At 36.5% G+C, this 23,911-nt stretch overlaps 1 protein-coding gene across 1 annotated transcript; it reads right to left on the reverse strand.

Annotated features, from left to right (window-relative positions):
- Positions 1-12,102: 12,102 nt before the first annotated feature.
- zgc:153615 (uncharacterized protein LOC777747 homolog) lies at positions 12,103-22,496 on the reverse strand. Its single transcript, XM_051699702.1, has 7 exons — positions 22,340-22,496; positions 19,224-19,333; positions 17,108-17,225; positions 16,809-17,009; positions 16,487-16,610; positions 14,970-15,063; positions 12,103-13,641 (listed from the first exon to the last, which is right to left on the reverse strand). Exons 1-7 carry the CDS (start codon positions 22,367-22,369, stop codon positions 13,551-13,553), a joined length of 768 nt encoding a protein of 255 aa, XP_051555662.1. The 5' UTR covers positions 22,370-22,496; the 3' UTR covers positions 12,103-13,550.
- Between the last annotated feature and the right edge of the window lie 1,415 nt (positions 22,497-23,911).

Here is a 23,911-nt window from a genome sequence, read left to right on the forward strand (position 1 = left end):
ACAGTTGTTTTTATATACAGTGCCTCACCTGGGTGTGTAGATGACATGAAGAGATGGTAAGAGGTTAGTTACGTTTATATCATTAATTATTCTGAGTTGTTATGACAGCCAACAACGGCACAAGTTGAGCCTGAAATTCATTTTTACACTAGGGAACACTTCAGTGGTTGTTGGTCTTCTCTGGCTCGCTCGTTTTGGCAGTTTTTACTTGCCATCTCGAGACCAGAAATACAAAACAGGCAATTAGAATCATCATGGCGCTGCCTAGTGGTTGCTCAGGAAAACTATGGCTAGGCATATGTACAGTTATTTCATCTCACATAACCTTAACACCTACAGTTGTGGCCAAAAATATTGACACCCTTGGTAAATAAGAGCAATGAACGCTGTGAAAAATATGTCTTTATTGTTTATCCTTTTGATCTTTCATTCAAAATATTAACAAAATTCAAACCGTTATTCGATATTTCATAATGAAATAAATATTTTTCTCCAAAACACATTTGCCACAATTATTGGCACCCCTAGAAATTCTTATGAATAAAATATATCTGAAGTATATTCCCATTCATATTTTAAATTTTTTAGTATACCTGGGTGACTAGGAACATGAAATTGTTCAGCCATGACTTCCTTTTTCAGAGGGGTATAAATATGAAGTTACACACAAGCCAGGTTCCCTTTGTCATCTATCACAATGGGTAAGACCAAAGAATAAAGTCATGATGTGCGGTAAAAGGTTGTTGAGCTTCAAAAAACGGGAAGTGGCTAAAAGAAAATAGCCAAAGCATTGAAAATGCCCATTTCCACCATCAGGGCAATAATTAACAAGTTCCAATCAACTGGAGATGTTAAGAATCGGCCTGGAAGAGGACGTGTGTCTATATTGTCTCCATGCATGGTGAGGAGGATGGTTCGAGTGGCCAAAAATTCTCCAAGGATCACAGCTGCAGAATTGCTGGAATTATTTGGGTCTTGGGGTCAGAAAGTCTTTAAACTACAATCAGAAGTCACCTACATCACCACAAGTTGTCTGGGAGGGTTTCAAGAAAAAAAGCCTCTGCTCTCATCCAGCAACAAACTCAAGCATCTTCAGTTTGCCAGACACTACTGGAACTTAAAATGGGACTGGGTTCTATGGTCAGATAAAACAAAAATAGAGCACCAGAGATAGATTTGGCACACACAGAGAGGTAGCCATATGGAAAAGTACCCCATGCCCACAGTTAAAAATGGTGGTGGATCTTTAATGTTGTGGGGCTGTTTTTATGCCAGAGGTCCTGGACATCTTGTTTGGATACATGGCATCATGGACTCTATCAAATACCAACAGATAAAAAAATAAAAACTTGACTGTCTCTGCCAGAAAGCTTAAAATGGGCCATGGTTGGATCTTCCAGTAGGACAATGATCCAAAGCACACATCAAAATCAAAACAAAAATGGTTTACTGACCACAAAATCAAGGTTCTGCCATTGCCATCCCAGTCCCCTGACCTGAACCCCATAGAAAACCTGTGGGGTGAACTGAAGAGGAGAGTCCAACAGCGTGGACCTCAAAATTTGAAGGATCTGGAGAGATTCTGTATGGAAGAATGGTCTCAGATCCCTTGCCAGGTGTTCTCCAACCTCATTATGCATTATAGGAGAAGACTCCTATAATGCAAGCTGTTATCTTGGCAAAGGGAGGTTGCACAAATTATTGAATAAAAGGGTGCCAATAATTGTGCCACACATATGTTTACAAAGATATTTTTGTTTGTTGAAAAAACTTGTGTTGTGTTTGCAATTGTTTGAGATTCATTAGAGGATAGATTTTTGTAAATATTTTGAATGAAAGATCAAAAGGATAAACAATAAAGACATATTTTTCACAGCCTTCTTTATTCATATTTACCAAGGGTGCCAATATTTTTGGCCACAACTGTAATGTTCCTTTGACCCTGCATGTATGCTCTCTCTCTCTCTCTCTCTCTCGCTCTCTCTCTCTCTCTCTCTCTCTCTCTCTCTCTCTCTCTCTCTCTCTCTCTCTCTCTCTCTCTCTCTATATATATTTGTGATTTAATTATAAAATGTAATGCTAGCTAATAAAATACACAAAATACAAACTTGATTAAATTAAATAAATGCTTATTTTATACAATATAAAAGGGATAGCTCCCCAAAAATAAAAATTCTCTCATCATTTACTCCCCCTCATTTAATCTCAGATGTGTATGACTTTCTTTCTTCTGCTGAACACAAATTAAGATTTTTAGAAGAATATTTCAGCCCTGTAGGTCCTCACAAAGCAAGTAAATGGTGACTAGAACTTGGAAGGCCCCAAAAGCACATAAAGGCAGCATAAAAGTAATCCATTCGACTCCAGTGGTTAAATCCATATCTTCAGAAGTGATATGATAGGTGTGGGTGAGAAAAAGATCAATATTTAAGTCCTTTTTTCACTCCTCCCTGCCCAGTAGGTGGCAATATGCACAAAGAATGTGAATCGCCAAAAACAAAACAAGAACAATTTGGAGGTGACACAAGGGGGAGCTGACACCAAAATGTCTCTTTCTTGTTCTTCTTTCTTCTTAAAGGTGCACTCAGTAATTTTGTCTTGGACTTGCACTGACACATAGGGGTGTGGATGCAGCATCTTTCATACACAATAGTTTTGAGTTACAGATGCCATTGCAGATATTCACTTTTCACAGTAAGCTAGGGTTCATTTAAAGGGGTCATGACATGAGGAATAAAATTTCCTTGATCTTTTGACATAAGCTGCCTGTCCAAAATAAAAGTCGTTGTTTGGATTTAAATAAGCAGATACTTAAGAGCCTATGATTGGATCATTATTGTAATTATTCAGCTGGCAACAGTTATTTTAACCCTAACTGATGCAGTTGTGTAGCTTCTCATTTCTTAATCAACCATGTTGGAAGATGTATCCCGTGGTCGTGGAAAACATGTTACTGTGTTTCAGAAGGGGCAAATTATTGGCCTGCATCAAGCAAAGAAAACAACTAAGGAGTTTGCTGAAATCACTGGAATTGGGTTAAGAACTGTCCAACGCATTGTTAGAACCTGGAAAGATAGTGGTGAACCGTAAGCTTCGCAGAAGAAATGTGGTCGGAAAAAAATCTTGAATCTTGAATGATCATGATTGGAGATCACTAAAATGCTTGAAGTCACATCGTAAAAAATCGACAGTAGAACTCACGGCTATGTTTAATAGTGAAAGTAAAAGCATTTCCACACGCACAGTGCGATGAGAATTTACAGGATTGGGACTAAACAGCTGTGTGGCCACAAGAAAGCCACTTGTTAGTGAGGCTAATCGAAAAAAAAAACAACTTCAGTTTGCTAGGGAGCATAAAGATTGGACTGTGGAGCAATGGAAAAAGGTAATGTGGTCTGATGAGTCCAGATTTACCCTATTCTAACGCGATGGGCACGTCACAGTAAGAAGGGAAGCGCATGAAGCGATGCATCCGTCATGCCCATAGTGCCCACTGTACAAGCCTCTGGAGGCAGAGTTATGATCTGGGGTTGCTTCAATTGGTCAGGTCTTGACTCAACAAAGTCAGCTGACTACCTGAATGTACTGAATGACCAGGTTATCCCATTAATGGATTTTTCTTCCCTGATGGCACAGGCATATTCCAGGATGGCAATGCCAAGATTGATCAGGCTCAAATTGTGAAAGAGTGGTTCAGGGAGCATGAGGAATCATTTTCACACATGAATTGGCCACCACAGAGTCCTGACCTTAACCCCATTGAAAGTCTTTGGGATGTGCTGGAGAAGACTTTACGGAGTGGTTCGACTCTCCTGTCATCAATACAAGATCTCTGACAAAAATTAATGCAACTCTGGACGGAAATAAATGTTGTGACATTGCATAAGGTTGTCGAAAGAATGCCATGACGAATGCAGTCCAATGAAATATTAAAGTATGTGACTTTTTTTATGGCCAGGCAGTGTATAAGAGGTCATTGTACTATAAAAACATACTGTAAGTTTCAGAACTGAAAACTTCCTTGTTTGGAATTTGTGGAACCAAATACATCTGCATATGCAATGCCTATTTTCTGTCATTGCACCCTTGACCCTGCCCACTGGTGCTCAGTCAGACACACAGGTGAAGAGGGGAGAGATGGGCGATGTGCACTGCGTTTTAAGAGTGGTACAAGCCCAACTTTTAAAAATGCATCTCATTTTGCTGCTGCCACTGACTGGGAGAAGCACATGCAGTCCTGTTTGTGAACAAACCATGAAAAATGTATGATGTGAAAACCAGCATCTCTGCTTTTGCCTGTTGAAGCCGGTTGAAGCACCCAACATCACCGTGGATTGTATAACGTTTGTGTATTCAGAACATTTCAGTGTGAATTGCTTGTGAAATAGTCACAATATGATTCAAGCTTTGAAAAGGAACTGTTATTGAAAGATGGGGCAGTTAAAATTGGACTATTGGACGAAAAAACGCAAGTTACCAGTTTTATTCACAAATGTTTTTTAAATGTCATGACGGTTTGATCATTTATGGTGCTGCTTGAGTGAACAGTTTGATACATTCAGATGAAATGTGTTGGATGTATGTTATGTGTTAACCCTGAAATGTAGTTTTACAATTATCTTCAGATTGAGTTTAAAAAATGGCTGTATTGGAAAGGCCGATCATAACAGTGGGCGTTTACGCTAAAGTCTTAAAGGGTTAGACAACTTAAAACCAAGCGTTTCAAACAGAGGTGGGAAGTTATTATTTATGACTAAATTATGACTGTTTGGTGCAACAAAAAAAAAAAAAAAAAAAAAAACGTTACTAAGATTATAAGTGTACCTCAGGGAAGATAATACAATTATAAAAAAAAAGTATGTCATGACCCCTTTAATCCATGAGTGAAAGTGTCCAATAACGGGACGGTTACTGAAATTAAGCCAGTAGTATTCAGCTGGTCATGTGATTCTAACATGGCAAGCCACCGTGTGCGTACCCTCTCCATGTAGAATAAAACAGCTTTTATAAGAGTCTTCATCTCATGTCAGTGCTCGTGATTTTATACATGTTTCAAAATTACTATTAATTTCTTTTGAAGTAAAACTTTTTAAATGAGGACAAAAATACTGAGTGCACCTTTAAGGATTACATTTTGTGCAAAATGTAAAATTTTTGGACTTCAGTGACAGTCCTAATTTAGAAGCTAGTGGAAAGTAATAGATTGTGTTTAAGAATTACCTCCTTGCGTTTCACGATGAATTGAGAAGGGATATTACACTGTTTTGCATGTCAGAATTAAATTTTTACATGGCATGTATCAAGAATGTTAAAGACTGTCTCATCATGTAATAGATTTATCTAAAGATTAGTCCTGAAATACTTAACAAGGCACTTTTTTCAAAATGGCTGTGGGGCAAATTGAGTCAGATCATGCCCTGAGTTGAGGAAATAGTTGTTACCACCAATTAATTTAAATCTCTGTCATGTGCTTCTTACAGGATTCAGGTTTTTGCAGCAGGGCACTGACCTCCACCCTAACCCCATTCATTTTTTGGATGGGGTTCATTCCAAGTTATATAAACTAGTGAGCACTTGACAATACACTCATAATAATATGTGAACCAACTGGATCGCTTCAGAACACATCGATTTAAACACTGGAATCGTATGGATTACTTTTATGCTGCCTTTATGTGCTTTTTGGAGCTTTTGGAGTTCTGGTCACCATTCACTTGCATTGTATGGACCTACAGAGCTGAAATATTCTTCTAAAAATCTTTGTTTATGTTCAGCAGAAGAAAGAAAGTCATACACATCTGTGATAGCATGAGGGTAAGTAAATGATGAGAGAATTTTCAATTTTGGATGAACTATCCATTTAATGCTGAGATCCTGATTGTATAGGTAATTCTATCTATGATCTAATCTACTGTCTACTATCTAATACTAATAATATACAAAGTAGGAAATAGTTCTTTGTTGTATAAAATACATTTTCATGTAGCGACGGCTAAACAAATTATATAATTTTTTTACAGCCATTTTTAAATGTTGTACAAAACCAACATGTTGCACATAAGACAACGAGAGAAAAACATTTCGGAATATGTGTACTCGAGTGATCCAGACAACGTGATATTCCAAATAGTTTGTGCCAAAGTAACAATCTTACAACCAAATGCAGAAAACCCCTCACATTGAAATGAGGCTTAGGGGCAATATATATATAAAAAAAAATCTGCAGGAGCACTGACTAAAACAAACCCACCTTTGCTTGCTTTTATTGGATTTTCCACATTACCTTACAGTAAGTGAAGATACACTATATTGCCAAAAGTATTCGCTCACCTGCCTTTAGACGCATATGAATTTAAGTGACATCCCATTCTTAATCCATAGGGTTTAATATGATGTCGGCCCACCCTTTGCAGCTATAACAGCTTCAACTCTTCTGGGAAGGCTTTCCACAAGGTTTAGGAGTGTGTTTATGGGAATTTTTGACCATTCTTCCAGAAGCGCATTTGTGAGGTCAGACACTGATGTTGGACGAGAAGGCCTGGCTCGCAGTCTTCGCTCTAATTCATCCCAAAGGTGCTCTATCGGGTTGAGGTCAGGACTGGTGCGCAGTCATGTTGGAACAGGAAGGGGCCATCCCCAAACTGTTCCCACAAAGTTGGGAGCATGGAATTGTCCAAAATCTCTTGGTATGCTGAAGCATTCAGAGTTCCTTTCACTGGAACTAAGGGGCCAAGCCCAGCTCCTGAAAAACAACCCCTCACCATAATCCCACCTCCACCAAACTTCACAGTTGGCACAATGCAGTCAGACAAGTACCGTTCTCCTGGCAACCGCCAAACCCAGACTCGTCCATCAGATTGCCAGATGAAGCGTGATTCGTCACTCCAGAGAACGCATCTCCACTGCTCTAGAGTCCAGTGGCGGCGTGCTTTACACCACTGCATCCGACGCTTTGCATTGCACTTGGTGATGTATAGCTTGGATGCAGCTGCTCGGCCATGGAAACCCATTCCATGAAGCTCTCTACGCACTGTTCTTGAGCTAATCTGAAGGCCACATGAACTTTGGAGGTCTGTAGCGATTGACTCTGCAGAAAGTTGGCGACCTCTACGCACTATGCGCCTCAGCATCCGCTGACCCCGCTCTGTCATTTCACGTGGCCTACCACTTCGTGGCTGAGTTGCTGTCATTCCCAATCGCTTCCACTTTGTTATAATACCACTGACAGCTGACTGTGGAATATTTAGTAGCGAAGAAATTTCACGACTGGACTTGTTGCGCAGGTGGCATCCTATCACAGTACCACGCTGGAATTCACTGAGCTCCTGAGAGCGGCCCATTCTTTCACAAATGTTTGTAGAAGCAGTCTGCATGCCTAGGTGCTTCATTTTATACACCTGTGGCCATGGAAGTGATTGGAACACATGAATTCAATTATTTGGATGGGTGAGCGAATACTATTGGCAATATAGTGTACCTCCACCTCATAAAGGGCAGACTGCAGGGAATGCCGAATAGTGTCACATGGACAACTGATGCATTTGTTTAAGTTTAGTTATAGATCTTTTTTGTAATCATTTTTTTTTCTTTTCTCAAAATCTGCAGAACAATGTGATCAAATCAGAAGTTTCTCTCTATTTAAATTCCATTTTTATTTTTACATTTATCCCACTGTTTAAAACCTTACGCAGTGTAGTAACTCCTTAGAAACTTCCTCCTATATGATGACATTAGCTCACTTAAAACTATTTTGTGTGTGTGTGTGTGTGAATGTGTGTGTGTGGTTTAGTAGTTTCCCAGAAAGCAAACAACCTTGACCGAAATGATGATTTGAATGAGAAATGTATGAATGTTAACTTGCTATCTGAGTTTTCACATGGATTTATGTGAAAACAAAAGAATAAATGGCAATACAATTTTCAATACTTGGTCACTCTGATGATGTAACTGCAACATTGTAACCATTTTTATATGTTCAAATAATTAAGGAATTAGGAAATATGGTAATTATTAGTAAGCAAATGTCAGATCAAATGTCAAAGTCCTCTTTTTCCTTGGCATCTCCGTTAATAATGTATACAGTGATTAGAGTCTAAAAACTTAAATGTTTGATGCCTGGTGGTCTAACATGCACAATGTCACTGGCTATTTAAAATGTATGCTTTTAACTCAAAATTATCTTCACAATCATTATATATATATATATATCATTCCTGATAGACATTTAAATCAGTTGCATGTGTAGAAATCTGCTACATCACAAGTATAACACCATGTTCAAACATTTGGTGAAGTGCATGGACAACTTTAATAAAACAGCAAAAACCAAACCAGTTTACAATTGAAAATCACAAAACATACATTACGCTCTAATAAATAATGTTTCAATACATTAAATAACTTAATAATAAATAATCATTCCTTTATTCAATAACTGTAACTGACCTGTTACTGTTAGCTTATTATTTTGTCAAAATGTAGTTGAAAACTCTATTTATTGTTATGGCTCGAAGGTGGAAGCCCTTTAGGACTTTGCACAGCTGCAGTCGTTTTTGAAAAGATTTTTGATGATCCATGGACACCTGTAAAAACAGAAAATCATACTTACACATGGCAGGATCACAGAGGTCAAAGAATGTAATGGAAACAAAGAATGCAATGGAAACATAATGTGTCTAAACTGTCAACAAAGATAACCTATTATACCTTGAGCGGAGAATTGTCCACCGTAGAGACAGAAAAACAGTCCTGTAAAAACATTTTTAAAAAGAAATAAAATGGACAGTGAGTGAAATGAGTCTTCTAGTTTGAAAGCCATTTGTTTTTGATTCATTGCCTTATTGTACCTGCATGAGGTCATCAATGCTCCTAACAACCGTTTTGGTGAGCTCTGGGTTAGAGTATGCTGTAAATGTTTCCTGATAGTAGTGGAGATCTTCTAAAATTCTCAGTAGACATTCACTCTGCAAAGATATATGGCAGCATATGTCAACGGAACAGGCAAAAGACATTGCCAATAAAAAGCAAATATGGAAAATGGATACTAAAATTACCTCATTGATATTTAGGGTAGTTGTGTGAGCACAGTCTGAGTTCTGTTGAGTCAAGTACAAATAATAAGTGTCAGAATTTTAATTTAGTTATCAAGAATGAACTGTGATCAAGAAAGGAGAGTATTAATTATTATTTTGATTGCAATGGCTATTTATAACAAAATATAACTAATATAACAATAGCATATAAATATACACTCACTGTCCACTTTATTAGGTACACCTGTACATCTACTTATTCATGCCTTTATCTAATCAACCAATCATGTGGTAGCAGTGCAGTACATAAAATCACGCAGATATGGGTCAGGAGCTTCAGTTAATGTTCACAACAATCATCAGAATGGGGAAAAGTGTGATCTCAGTGATTTTGCCTGTGGCATGATTGTTGGTGCCAGATGGGCTGATCTCCTGTGTTTTTCCACGCACAACAGTCACTAGAATTTACTCAGAATGGTGCCAAAAACAAAAAACATCCAGTGAGCGGCAGTTCTGCAAATGCCTTGTGGATGAGAGAGGTCAATGGAGAATGGCCAGACTGGTTCGAGCTGACAGAAAGGCTATGGTAACTCAGATAACCGCTCTGTACAATTGTAGTGAGTAGAATAGTATCTCAGAATGCACAACACATTGAACCATGAGACAGATGGGCTACAACAGCAGAAGACCACGTCGGGCACTTTATTAGGACCATAGTGTTCCTAATATAATGCTCAGTGAGTGCATGTATAAAAATATAAAATAAACAAAACAAAAAAATATAGAAAATAAAGGATAATGAGGGAGCTACTTTTAGGAAGCTAGGTATAATTCTTAAGCATTCCTTTTAAATATAGGCAACCTATTTTATTTTCGAAGCTAACACTGTACAGGTACATCCAACAAAAAGCTGAATTTTCTTAAAGCCTTATACTTTCTAGCAATTTTACTACATTTCATTTTGGACATTTTAACTCAAAATAGGCTATCTCATGCACGATTAAGCTTTCAAAATGTCAAGCCATCTACTGTATAAGGGTTCGACCAAGATATTGAAAAAAATGAGGTTATAGGATTTACACAAAGTAAGCAATCAAAATAATCTTCACAGTCATTTCTTACGTTCTCTTCATAATCATAGACATTTAATACACTTCCATGTGTTTAACTCAACATAAATAGTACAACAACAAAACTTTAGTCCCACCTTTATCCTTCTCATCTCTTACCTGTGGTATGCACGCTGACACTGTTTGCGTCCTGAGGTGCACCTCAGCGTTTTGCTGTGAACAGGTAAACCCGCTGAACAGATGATCCTGTAAGTGGACAACAAATGTTAGACTTCAAACCACTTGTGCATAGGCCTATATGTGCTGATGTATTGAATGACGCTCACCATCGCGAGCGCTTCTGACGCGTTCCAGAGCACAGAGCGCGCGAGCGCATTGCACGTTCCTGTGAGGCTCAACTGTGAGTCACGCGCTCCTACCGGACCCGCGATGCCACACTGCCACAACGCACAGCAGAGCACGGAGACTGCCAAATCTGTCACAAAACATTACATATTCAACAGGTTTTCTATAAAAATGATCGATATTTTGACATTAAGGCACTCCTTAGAAATCACTGAGCTAGTTAGTCTTTAAAAATGAATTGAAAGTTGAGGGTTGAATTTAATAGATCAGACTAAGAGTCTTTAAAAGTCAGAAGAAAAACACAATACTTACAGTTAAAGACACTGGACAGCATTGCTGCTTCAATTGCACGGACTATTGCGAATTGATGCTCAAGTTTATGATTTGACCTTTTAAATGGGCATCCTTGCGGAGATATGGGAGTTTCCTTTCAAAAGATTAACTAAAATGAAATAACCCACTCCCCGTGTGTTTTGTAATTTCCATGGAACAGATATTGAGTTCTAACATTTGAGGACACATTGCTTGCATAAATGGAATTAACGTACGTTTCGATTTACATGGACAAACTTCACACATAGTGTGTGTAGCTAAAGGATGATAATCTTGAACCTCTGGTAAATCCCTTTCACTGTCACTTTCATCCAGTATTTTAAATGTAGTTGTATTCCAGTTTACAGTCATAACAAACATTTAGCAGAAGCACGTAAAACAAGAACATGTATATATATATATATATATATAAAAAAAAAAATTCAAAGATGTCCCGATTTAATACATCGAAGCCTACATGAATTTATCTAATCTATAATAATCCTAATTATTTATTTTATATTTGTGTGTGTGTGTGTGTATATATATATATATATATTACATATTGTATATTTTAATGTTTTATATATTTTTATATTTAATATTTTTATATTTATTTACTTATTTTATTATTGACTTAATTAAAAAAATTTTAAATTGTCAGGCTTCTCCTTAGTCACACCAGTTATTTGAAGTATGAAGATTTCTTAGTATTATTAGTTGGATGGGGTTTTCAAAAAGTTTCAAAGAAAATCAAGACAGGTGTTAACAGACACTCTAATCTTAAAAAATCACACATTTTGCCCCCTTTTTGAAGGTAAAATGGCATTTTCTGGAAATACCTCTTAGCCAAGTTTGAAAACATATTTATTTAAACTGGACAGGCCCAACCTATATTGGATTCTTTGAAAGCCATCCATTTAATTTTACACAATTCATGTATGTTTACATGTCTGTGGGTATTTAGGCCACAATGTTGAACAAGAGTGGAATACCCAATAAAAACAGTTGTTTTTATTTTCTGTATAGACATGTGTGATCATTTGAAAAAGCAGACACGTCATGTCTTATGAAAACTATGTCATGTTGTGGTAATGGTAAATGGTCTCTGGTATCAGAAAGAGACAGAACGCACAGTGGTGCTCTCGTGTGTTTTAAGTAATCTGGCCGCAAAAAAAGGAAGCAGAAAGCTACTCAACTCTCAGTTTAGGTTTTGTATGCTAATACTTAATGACAAAGTATTCTGAGATTCACTGCTGTGTTAAAACACTCTGGTGGTCTTATTGATATGATTCAAATACTAGAAAGTGAACTTAATAAAGAAACAGACACACTTTCTTTTTTTAAACTATTATTTTTTATTTATTGCTTTTAATTTTCTTTCACTTTTGGGACTGGCCTAATACAAACCACAGTGTTGAATGATAAAATTGAAATTGTTTTTGATTCAATTGTTATGCCTTGTGACTGCACTAAATGAGTATTTAGGCAGTAAGTGGGTAGTTGACATGAAATACTTTTGGGAAGTTGATATGTCCTTCATTGTAACATGCCATACTTCATGTAAAACTATTTTAAACAGCATTTTCATAACTTTTTAATAATTACTATGCGCGCAGGTTTTAACTTATATTAATTGAGAGATTACATTAAAAGGCATTTTCATGACCATTTAAAATGAACTAGTTAATGTAAAAATAAATAAATGAAATATAGAAAAAAATAAATGTATATGGTGGAAAACTTAAAAGAAATGGTGATCAGTCACAGGATTTAAGATACAGTATACGCATTCTTTTATATATTCATATAACTTTTTACTTAAAATCTTGTTGATTATATATATATACATACATAATTAATATAAGTTAAAACCTGTGTGCATAGTAATTATATATATATATATATATATACACACACACACACCATGGGCATGTTATGTCAACTACCCAACTGCAGAAGATTACAACAATAAAAAGTCATACTGGCCCATGTTAAGTAATTTATTAGTTTATAATTTACTTTTACATTTCTGTGAAACAGGAAATGTCATATTTGGATGAAAAAGTAAGTAACATTTTAACATTCTTAAAAGACTGACATAATAGTTCACTGTGAACATAGGAATCAGTTGCCACCACACAAGGCAGCTTCTTACCAATAATAATGGAAAAACTACAATGTTCACATCAACTTAATAAAATTTAGATTCCATTCAAACCTTTCAAAAGTTTTAGTTATGTTTTCCTTATTTTAGGTAGGGTAGCTCCATACACAGCACATTAGCAAGTGCAAAAACTGTGTCAGAGTAAACTTCATTTATTCCCAGGGAGGGAAATTGCAGGTTAATAAGCAAATCCAGCAATAATCTGCACAGAGAAGCAGTTAACTAGTTGACAGATAGTGTTAATATGTTATTTTCTGAGTGCAACTATGATGGTCCATACAGAGTGACCAGATAGAACAGTACTGAAATCACAGGGAAAGTTACAACCTGTGAAATGAAATCCCATTGATAGATCCATGTCACATGATTCTTTATGTTCCTCCCTAATTTATACATTATGTATGATCAACAGTTATTCTGAAAAGTGAGTGTGTGACCCTCAGCTAAGGTGCGGGCATGCATGAACACTTATAGCATGTATAATTAACATACATCCACACAAAGCTTTTAACATAGGCAATAACACACACATCTAGTTGGACTGAAAAGAGAATCTAGTGAGTACGCTGCTTCATCACATAGTGAAACACAAGTGGTTGGCCCCTGTGCTGGTTACTGTTTGCCTCAGTATGGAGAATCACAGCGAGTGTGGCAAGCTCCTTTGCCTTTGGCCAGAGATTTCTCCATCATATGCCTCTGCTGACTATGTGCATGCCTGTTCAAAAAACATGACAGATTTCTTACATAAATACTCATCCCACAATCACTGTACATATTAAAAGATATTTAAGGCACCGTTTGGCAAATTGCACTTATCATTTTGAAAAAATAAGAGGGATCATTAAAATTGCATTTTTTATTTTTTTATTTAGTACTGCCCTGATAAAGCTATATGACTTAATAGATACTTACATATATTCCACAAAACAAAATAATAACTGAATTACCACAGGTGATCTTGTTCAAAGGTTAACATCCCCTTGGTTCTTAAAGGGTTAGTTCACCCAAAAATCTTAATAATCGAATAATTTACTCACCCTCATGCCATCCCAGATGTGTATGACTTTCTTTCTTCTTCTGAATACAAATGAAGATTTTTAGAAGAATATTTCAGCTCTGTAGGTACATACAATGAAAGTGAATGGTGACCAGAACTTGGAAGGTCCAAAAAGCACATAAAGTCAGCATAAAATTAATCCATATGACTCCAGTGGTTAAATCCATATCGTCAGAAGCAATATAATAAGGGTAGGTTAGAAACAGATCAGTAGTTAATCCTTTTTACTATAATTTCTCCTCTCTGCTCAGTAGGTGGCGATATGCACAAAGAATGTGAATTGCCAAAAACAAAAGTATGTGAAAATGAAAGTGTAGATTTAGAATAAAAAGGACTTAAATATTGATCTGTTTCTCACCCACACTCATCATATCGCTTCTGAAGACATGGATTTAACCAGTGGAGTTATGTGGATTACTTTTATGCTGCCTTTATGTGATTTTTGGAGCTTCAATGATCTGGCCACCATTATCTTGCATTTATGGACCTACAGATCCGAGATATTCTTCTAAAAATCTTTGTTTGTGTTCTGCACAAGAAAGAAAGTCATACACATCTGGGATGGCATGAGAGTAAATGAGAGAATTTTTATTTTTGGGTGAACTATCTCTTTAATATGGTGTGTAACTTACTCGATGATCAATGACTGTTTGTAACTTGTTTTTCTTGTGTCTTGAGCAGTGAAGCTAAAATCCTCCAGATACTGCACATTCTTTGGTTTTCCAGCATCTTCTGCACATTTGAGTTTTATATAGTTATAATGGTTAATATATATACTTATTAACTATTAGTATTTGGGGTTCCTTCGGTAACCCCATTTTAAGGGAAAGGCTTTGAGGCTTTTGAAATATATATGTGTGGCATGTGAGGAACCCCAAATGGTGCCTTGAGTATCTTAATTTTTACAATGTATAATGTCTTGACTGTAGGTTCTAATTTACACTGCAGTTTCATTGTTAACCAAATGTTCTGGACTAAAACCTAACCTGGTTAGATCCTCCACATCTACCAGCATGGCATCCTGCTCCATGTGCAGTTCATCTCTCATAAGCAACAGCTGCACCAGCTCCTCATTCAGACCTTCAGTTGAATTAAAAACAATAAGCGTTATAATACAACATGAATAAACATCATGTGAAGGTGATAGGTGTTCATCCAGAGTAAAACCTGAAAGAATTGGTTCAGTTCTATCTGGGAAACCATTGCCATTACAACTTGTGTCATTGCATCTAAATTGTCCTTGTCTCTTCTAAGGATAAATGCAAAAAAAGATTCTTCTTCTTAACAGCTTAACTTCTTACATTATCCCAACAGCATAAACAATGACAAACAACTATTGATTATGTTGTTTGGGAAAACTATTTTAAACAGCATTCCATTTTGTGAAATGTTTTTTTTTTTTTAATAATCTTTATACATCTTTTATGTGCTTTTTTAATTTGAATTAATCAAGTAAAGACAAAAATTTTATTTTAAAAAGTGCAATTTAAAGAAAAAGTGACCTATCACAGCAATAAAAACTCTTATATGTTACAATAAATTTGAACCTAAAATCTTGATGCTGATAAAAAAAATCCATTGACACGTTATGCATCAACTACCCATTAGTTTGAACTTCCCAACTACCCAAGTAATTTTTAATGGTATAAAATTAAGTGAAATCTATTTAACTTCTTAGAATAATATTGATTAAAGTGAGTGAGTAACTTTTACTAACAAATCTGGTGTACATGTTACTTAAACAAACATAGTAAAATTTAAATGAACATTTTATTTAAACATTTCACATGCTGAATTTTACTTATAAACTCATGTTTAATAATTTACCAAATGACATGCAAAAACATTCCACAAGGAAGGTTAATGCATGCTATGTAGCCTACTAGACAACATCACCTTGCATTATTGTCAATAAGAGAACAAAATGACTACGCAGATGCCAGACGTCAACAGACGTCAACACTTGGTGCACAAAACATGATGACAGTAACAATCAACAGATCATTTTTTGATCATGAATGGGTAATCTTGAGTAGAAAATGAACTTCAGACTTCACAAAACAAAAAGTGATCAGACATAACAAAATCAACAATAAAAAGGGTGTAAATAAACTTGGAAACAGTGACACCATGCAAGTTCATTCATTATTCAAGCCTGGTGCATGCTGGGAACACCAGCTTCAAAAAGTTAAGTAAAATGTACTTATTTTATTTATCTGTGAAATTTACTCAAATAAGCAAATAAATATGACAAGGTTTTCTTCTTTAGGATTCATGCATGATGACGCATTATAAAGATAACAAACAATCATAAATACCATTTCCTTAAAAGCTAGAGCATTAATTGTTACATGTTTAAATTGAGTACAAATGTAGAATTCACTTAATATTTTTAAGTTCACGCTTTACCTTATTAAATGTAGAAATAACTTAATCTGTTAAGTTAAACAGTCATTTTTTCCGTGTGCTTACAGTATTTTTTATAAGCGTGTGCTGCCCTTACCTTGTATCTGAGAGTGCAGATCATTGGTGATGACCTGTAACTGGCCGAGATTCATGTCTCTCAGGTCCACAGGCCTCAAATTTCTCTTCAGTAGACTCTCACTGATGTGTGGCAGATGAGGCAACTATAACACATGGAAACAGTTGAGTTACTCTGATAGGCTGATGAAGAGCAAATGCTCAAAGTTGGAAAAATAAGCAACGATTAAACAAGCTTTGGAAAAGAAACATTCATTAATTCCATGCACAAGAGCACTTGGTTCCTGATGCTTTTAATGCTGTCTATTGTGAACAAATGCAGCATTATTCTTGGCCTCACACACCAGGTCTGCCACAGGGGATCTGCGGTGTAGCTGAATCTGTCTTTCCACCTCCACTTGCATTCGGGCCATTGGACGGGCCAAAGCCAGAGCCACACGGGCCTCCTCCTGCAGACGTCGCTGAAGCCGCCAGAATTCAGAATCCTCCGAGTCGAGATCTTCCTCACCTGTGTCCCGATCAGACAGAGAAGAACTCTGCTTGCTCTATAATGAGACAAAGAATACCAAACAAGTTTAATTTAAACTGGATGACACTATGAAAATATTAAGTGCTTAGATATACTAAAAGTTATGGTTTCTACCATAGGAGACAATGGGGTGTCCAGGCTGGTTTCTGTTCTGCTGTCCTCTGCATCGCTGTCCCTGTCACTGCTGCTGTCATTCACAAAGCACATCTGTAGGTTCACCCCATTCTGAAGCCTACAGCGCAGAAAGAGCAGTGAAGATGAAAGGTGGAGAACATGACTGGCATTCTTCAATCAAAACATTTTTCAACAGGCATTGACATACATATTTCTATAGTATCAATGAAAATAATGGGATTTTTATTTATTGCCTCTTTAATTTGTTGACATTCTTATTGCTCAGCTATCCTGAAGATTGTACACGGTATGCCAAATTGTGACATTGTATTTACAGTAGTAGTTGGGTGAAATGCATGAACAAAGACAGTGGCTTTTTAGAATCAATTGAACTAAACAACCTATTTATTTTTGTCACATAACTGTGAATTACATAAACCCTTTAAACTCCTGAGAACTTGAGACTTGTTACAGTTGACAGTAACCAGAAAACATTTAAACTCTCAAACGAGAAAGGTCCATTTTTAGTGTTTGTGAACCACAGTGAAGCAAGCACTTCCCATACTAGACTTTTTTTCTGCAATTGCTAGAGAATTTTGTGTTTAACTTAACAGTATATTTAGAGAACACTGACTAGGCCTCATAATTACAAAGTTAGCCTTCATTGTTGGAAGATTTTACCCCTCTACACTGATTTGAGATAATGTGGTACCTTGTAAAGTTAAAATAAAAGCAATTACTCTTTATTCAGTGATACAACAGTGATACAATGGAAACATGCTCTTTCTGGCTAATTCTCATTACTTGAATTTGATTCTGTGTGGACTTTCCTTTGCTTCATCATTCTGGACTTGGCTGTTGTTTCTAGGAACCTTCTAGAAATCATGTTCCAAAATGTGAAGAGACACTGAAATGCAGCAATCCCAACACCCACAAAGCCAAAGTGCCTCATGGTGAAACTCTAGAGCCGCATGAATGATGATTCGTCATCAGATGGGACAACCCCAAATATATTCACTTTATTTTACAAAAAACAGCATGTTCACACTACAAATAACAATCATTATATAGAAGTGTTATAACATTCTTTCATCATTTACTCCCCCTTTTGTTGTTCCAACCCAATACGACTTTTTTCCATGGAACACAGAAGATGATGTTAGGTGCAGTGTCACCATTCTCAGCCTCAGTCACCATTCACTTTCATTGTATGGGAAAAAAGATGCAATGATAGTGAATGGTGACTAAGGCTGCCAGTCCATAACATTCTGCTTTACTTCCAAGGAAGTTCCAAGGAAGAAAGTCATAGGGGTTTGAAACGACACGAGGGTAAGAAAATGACAGAATTAGCATTTTTTGGTGAACTATGCATTTAAAGGAATAGTTAACCCAAAAATTTAAATGCTCATGCCATCCCAGATGTGTATATTTTTTTTTCTTCTGCAGAACACAAACAAATATTTTTAGAAGAATATCTCATCTCTGGAGGTCCATACAATGTCCATAAAAGCACATAATGGCAGCATAAAAGTAATCCGTAAGACTCCAGTGGTTAAATCTATGACTTCAGAAGTGATTCAGTTGGTTTTGGATGAGAACAGACCAAAATATAACTCGTTTTTCACTGTACATCTTGTCATTGCAATCTTTAGGCCTGATCATGATTTCAAGCTTGAATACACTTCCTAGCTCTTGACGCATGCGCAGAGCACTTGATGGTGCAAGGAAGTGTAATCGAGCTTGAAATAATGATCGGCAAGGAAACTGCAGATGTTAAGATTTATACTAAAATAGGAGCTATATTTTGGTCTGTTCTTATCCAAAACCAACTGGGTCACTTCAGAAGACATGGATTAAACCACTGGAGTCTTATGGATTACTTTTATGCTGCCTTTATATGCTTTTTGAAGCGTCAACGTTTTTGTCACCATTCACTTGCATTTTGTGGACCTACAGGGCTGAGATATTTTACTAAAAATGTTCTGCAGAAGAAATTCACACACATCTGGGATGCATGAGGCAGAGTATTTGTGGGTGAACTATTCTTTTAAAGTCAATGACGGCGAACATGCACACACATAAAACACCAACCCACCAAAGACAAGCACACACTGACCGTGAGGACAGGCAGCTCTTGCTGCAGCCAGTAAAGGTAACCGGTCCGTCGTCATAGAAACTGCCAAGGGCCAGTTTCTGTCTAATGGACTCCCTCTCATTCCTCTGGGCCTGAGCAAAAGCAGTTGACTTCAATAAATGAGGAGAACACTCACAGAGCCAGCATGCACTAGGCCACAGAAGACCTCATAACAAGTAATATTTTATGTGGCATTTTAAAATAGATGATGATGTCTAGCACTGCCATTTTAACATGCTTACATACGGGTCAGTAATGTGATGCTCATTTTTGTCTGTACCTATTAGTTTATTAAAAAAAAAAAAACATTGAAAATGCAAATCATACGAAAAATGACTTGAATACACTTCATTTTTGTGCATTTTTAAAACAAAAATGTTATTAATATTTAAAAAACTTTTGTCCATATCAAAGTCAGTATGGCATAATGAACATGCATGAAGACATTTTGCTGTCATGTGACAAGAAAACCATTAAACAGGAAATTATATTACAGATATAACACCTGTAGAAACTCACAACCAGGGACTAAAATGGTTCAAGGGACAAAAACAAAAAATGAAAACGAATATAATTTTTTTGCAGAACGTAATCGTAAATCGGAACAAAGTCCCTTTCAATCACTTATGACTGTGTGTCAAAGTCATTATTTAAAATACACTAATTTAGCACTGTATTAGGAACACCTGTACACTTTATCACTCAATGTCACTCTAACGTTATTGGTGGACTGAACGTCTGGCCATGTCTTTTGAAAATATGATTACAGATGAGATGTACTGTCTGTAAAAATTTATTTCTAATTTGACAATGAATCAGTTTTCTTGTCCCTAAAATGCACATTCTGCAGGGGAGAGTGTTTTACATGAACTGTGCTCATTGCATCGTATCATTAATAAAAGATGAACAATCTATCAATGTACGAATCAAGCTCACTGCTGACCACACTTCCATGTATGTTGTTACAAACAAATCACAAAACAGTGAAATCTCTCACAGAAACATCACAGCGCTGCTCCATCTAGCCTGCACTCAACGGCATTATTTCAAAGGAGACGGATGACGTGACCTCCATTGAACACCCTCTTCCCTCCTATTGGTTCTCGCTCCTGAAAGTCACTCCTCATTTGCATAAAGTTAAACTTTCCTTAACTTTGTCGTGTCGCTCACCATGCCCAAATCTAGTCGCCAGAGGTTGCTGTCACTTTTGTCGCCGAAAGTCGCCAGCTTTCATTGAAAATGAATGAGATGAAATCGCTTTGTCGCTGGTAGTTGCTGCTGCATGTGTGTATGGGGTTTTCATGCGATTATCTAATCATCCAATTGTGTGGCAGCAGTGCAGTGCATAAAATCACACAGATGGTGCCAGACGGGCTGGTTTGAGTATTTCAGTAACTGCTGATCTCCTGGAATTTTCACACACAACAGTCTCTAGAGTTTAAAGAGAATGGTGCCAAAAACAAAAAACATCCAGTGAGCGCCAGTTCTGCAGACAAAAACGCCTTGTTGATGAGAGAAGTCAATGGAGAATGGCCAGACTGGTTCGAGCTGACAGAAAGGCTATGGTAACTCAGATAACCACTCTGTACAATTGTAGTGGGCTTGGTTAGTTCAGGTCTAATGGACAATCCCCAAGAAAACTTTGTAACATTCAAAAATCCATTATATTTGTTAAAACATAAAAAATAAAAAAAATAAATAAATAATGTTTTAAAACTTTTTTGAAACAAACAAACAAACAAAAAAGTCGTGTATTCAAGTATAAGTAAAGGTTTTTTTAAATATTTTACTTTGTGGTCATAAAAGTAATTCAAAATCAATCAAAATTTGGATTGAAAATTGTATAAATGTTTTTAAAACATGAGTAAAAAGATTATAGCCTATTTCTAAGAATTTGTGTTTAAAGTAGAGTTTTTAAAGCATCTCTCTTTTGTATCATCTCAGATGTCCATATCTGTCATTGACCTATATATAAACTAAACGTTCATGACAGAGTAAAAATAACTAACTGGATATCTTCCAAGGACATGATGGTTTTGGTGTGGGAGTAGAGAAAGCCTGAGTGGAGCAATGAGGGAGTGGTATAAATTCTGGCTTTGTGTTAGTGGTGAAATCACTGCTGCCTCAATGAACAGCAAATTAGAGAGACGGAGAGAAAAAAAAAAGAGGGAGAGAGACCTGAGGCAGTACACATGAAAGAGGACAGGCCCAAACAAACATACCCACATGGACACACATGAAAATATATACAATTGTATGACTACTCCTACATGACCTTTCCTAGACATTATGTTTGCAAAGATAAGACCCTCTCTCAGATCATCTACTTCATTGCCATGGCAACAGAATTTTCCTTCTGGTGCTCAGAATGACTAATATTTTATATATTACTGTCATCCATCTCTGATCTATTGACAATACAGGCCTACTAGTTATACAAATTCAATGTTTTCCTCTCCCGTTCTTCGTTCACCATTTTTTTTAAACACTTGGTCTTTTCCTCTCTCTAATGAAAATCCACAAAATCCACATTTATTTTTATCTACCTCTCTCTATCTCTCTGCTTCCTTTCATTTTCGGACTGATTCCAGATCAGTTCTCCTCAGATGACGATTTATATATCCAGCTTGTGATGTAGAATTAAAAATCTATGAAGCAGGTTTCTGGGGCATTCTGAAGAACGGTAACAAACTGGTTTGCTCTCACCCCCTAATACATGCTGTTATCAAGGGAAGGGATGGTCTGCAGCCACTTAACTAGCAGATAAACTAAGCACCTCTCCATATACACAGAAAAATACGACCTTGTGTGGTATGGGTTAAAATAATAAATAGGGTCATTTTTCTGTTTTGATCAAATTATCATCAAAATAAATCTACAAATAGGCTAATAATTCTACCACTCTTCAGAACTGCATCTTTAGCATCAGCAATGACCAAAAAAAAAAAAAAAAGAAGACATTTGAACCTTGGTGATAAAGCCAGACAGATCGACTTTATACACACCTATTTTTTTAACATGTACTTAACATAAGGCATAACGACACAACACCTACAAGCACACAAAGTACAGCAGATTATCAGACAGACTCATCTTACCTGGTAAACACATTTCTCCTGGTGTACCATCTTTCAGCGCATTGTATAGTGCAGCAGCCAAGCCCTACCTTCCACTGCAGTGTCTGAGCTACACCCTTGAGACCAGCCGTGATCCTGCATCAATACACGCACATCAAGGGGGGAGGAGGGAGAGCACGAGTGAGCGTGCAAGGAGGAGCACAAGCACTTCGCAATGAAACACAGTCACTAGAAAAGCAAAGGCAGTGAACTGGATCAGTGTTTTGCTGTCAATTTCAAACCTGATGATTCAGTCTGGCTTTCCAGCCATCCCCCAATCTAGTATGCTGTCCACCATAAGGCACCTTGTATTCTAATACAAAGGACTTGATTTGCAAAAGTACAGAATAACAGCAATATATGGGAATGTCCTCAAACCAATCATACTCAAAAACAGACTTTCGAACAGATTTGCATATGCCACTCAAAACCCTATTACTTTGATTTTGTATTTCTCCCTTTGTGTTTCTTCCACAGATCAGCTTTTATCAAATCCTAGTGTTGGGTTAGAGTCCAGAGTCTTTAACCAACTGAGTTTGAGTCTACTCCGAGTCCAAAGAGGGCCGAGTCGGACTCAAGATCGAGTCCATAACAGGCCGAGTCCAAATAAATCTGTTTATGAATCTGAATTCAAATTGTAACTGTAAATACAACACCAAGCCATTACAAGAATATTTTACGATTATTTTAACCTTCGCATCTAAGAAAAACTATGTGTCTATATAAAAGTCACAAAACATACCTCTAGAGCATTTTATATCAACATCTCATGATTAATAGGCTATCCTGCCCAACAAACTTAAAATTGGTTTCAGAGCAATAGCATATTCTATAAGTGTGTGAAGACAAAACACAATGAACTTTGATGCTTTTTTCCCTCCTCCACTCATACAGCACTCTACACTCAAGTGAAAGCATATAGAAAAGCAAACGGCTGCATTAGAATCATACAATCAGGGTTTTTACTGTTTTGAATTTTAGATTTAGTTTTTATTTCTATTTAATTTTCAACTTGCCCTTTCAATTTAGTTTAGTTTTTTTCAAAAAGTTAATTTCCATATCTAAAATGATCCCCATCTAATAAAAACAATGTCTGTACTAAGATGTTTTATGTCTCTTTCTGTAGGGATTTTGGAAAATACATTAAAGATTGAGAACAGTTGTAACACTTTTTGCTATACCGTACAAATACTGACCAGAATAAACATGCCATTTTTTCCACAAGATGCTTTTATCTGTCTACCAGCAAAATAAATGTCAAAAACCTACATACATAGTTCCTTTTTTCCACAATTACTGTGTGCAAGGAGTGCATTTGTTACAACTGTCCTCATGCTGGGTACTGTTGTAATACTTTCCTGGGACAGTTGTAATACTTATTTGTAATGTGCTTAACAATATAACTTAATATAACAATACGGACACATTTTATATTCTATGACTGTTTTCAGATATTTATAATGATTACATACAGGTATCAGTTCTAACACATCAGCTATAACTCCTCTCTTAGTTTTCTTAAACCTGATATGATGTGACATGTGACATGGACAC

The sequence above is a fragment of the Myxocyprinus asiaticus genome, chromosome 6, assembly GCF_019703515.2.
Source record: "Myxocyprinus asiaticus isolate MX2 ecotype Aquarium Trade chromosome 6, UBuf_Myxa_2, whole genome shotgun sequence".
Lineage (NCBI taxonomy): Eukaryota > Metazoa > Chordata > Actinopteri > Cypriniformes > Catostomidae > Myxocyprinus > Myxocyprinus asiaticus.

Coding starts and splice junctions, on each gene's coding strand:
- zgc:153615 (XM_051699702.1), bottom strand. CDS start 22,369: ATGGTACACCAGGAGAAATGTGTTTACCAG. Junction 19,334..22,339: donor AGGAGAAATGTGTTTACCAG/GTAAGATGAGTC, acceptor GCTTTTGCTCAG/GCCCAGAGGAATGAGAGGGA. Junction 17,226..19,223: donor AAGAGCTGCCTGTCCTCACG/GTCAGTGTGTGC, acceptor TCTGCGCTGTAG/GCTTCAGAATGGGGTGAACC.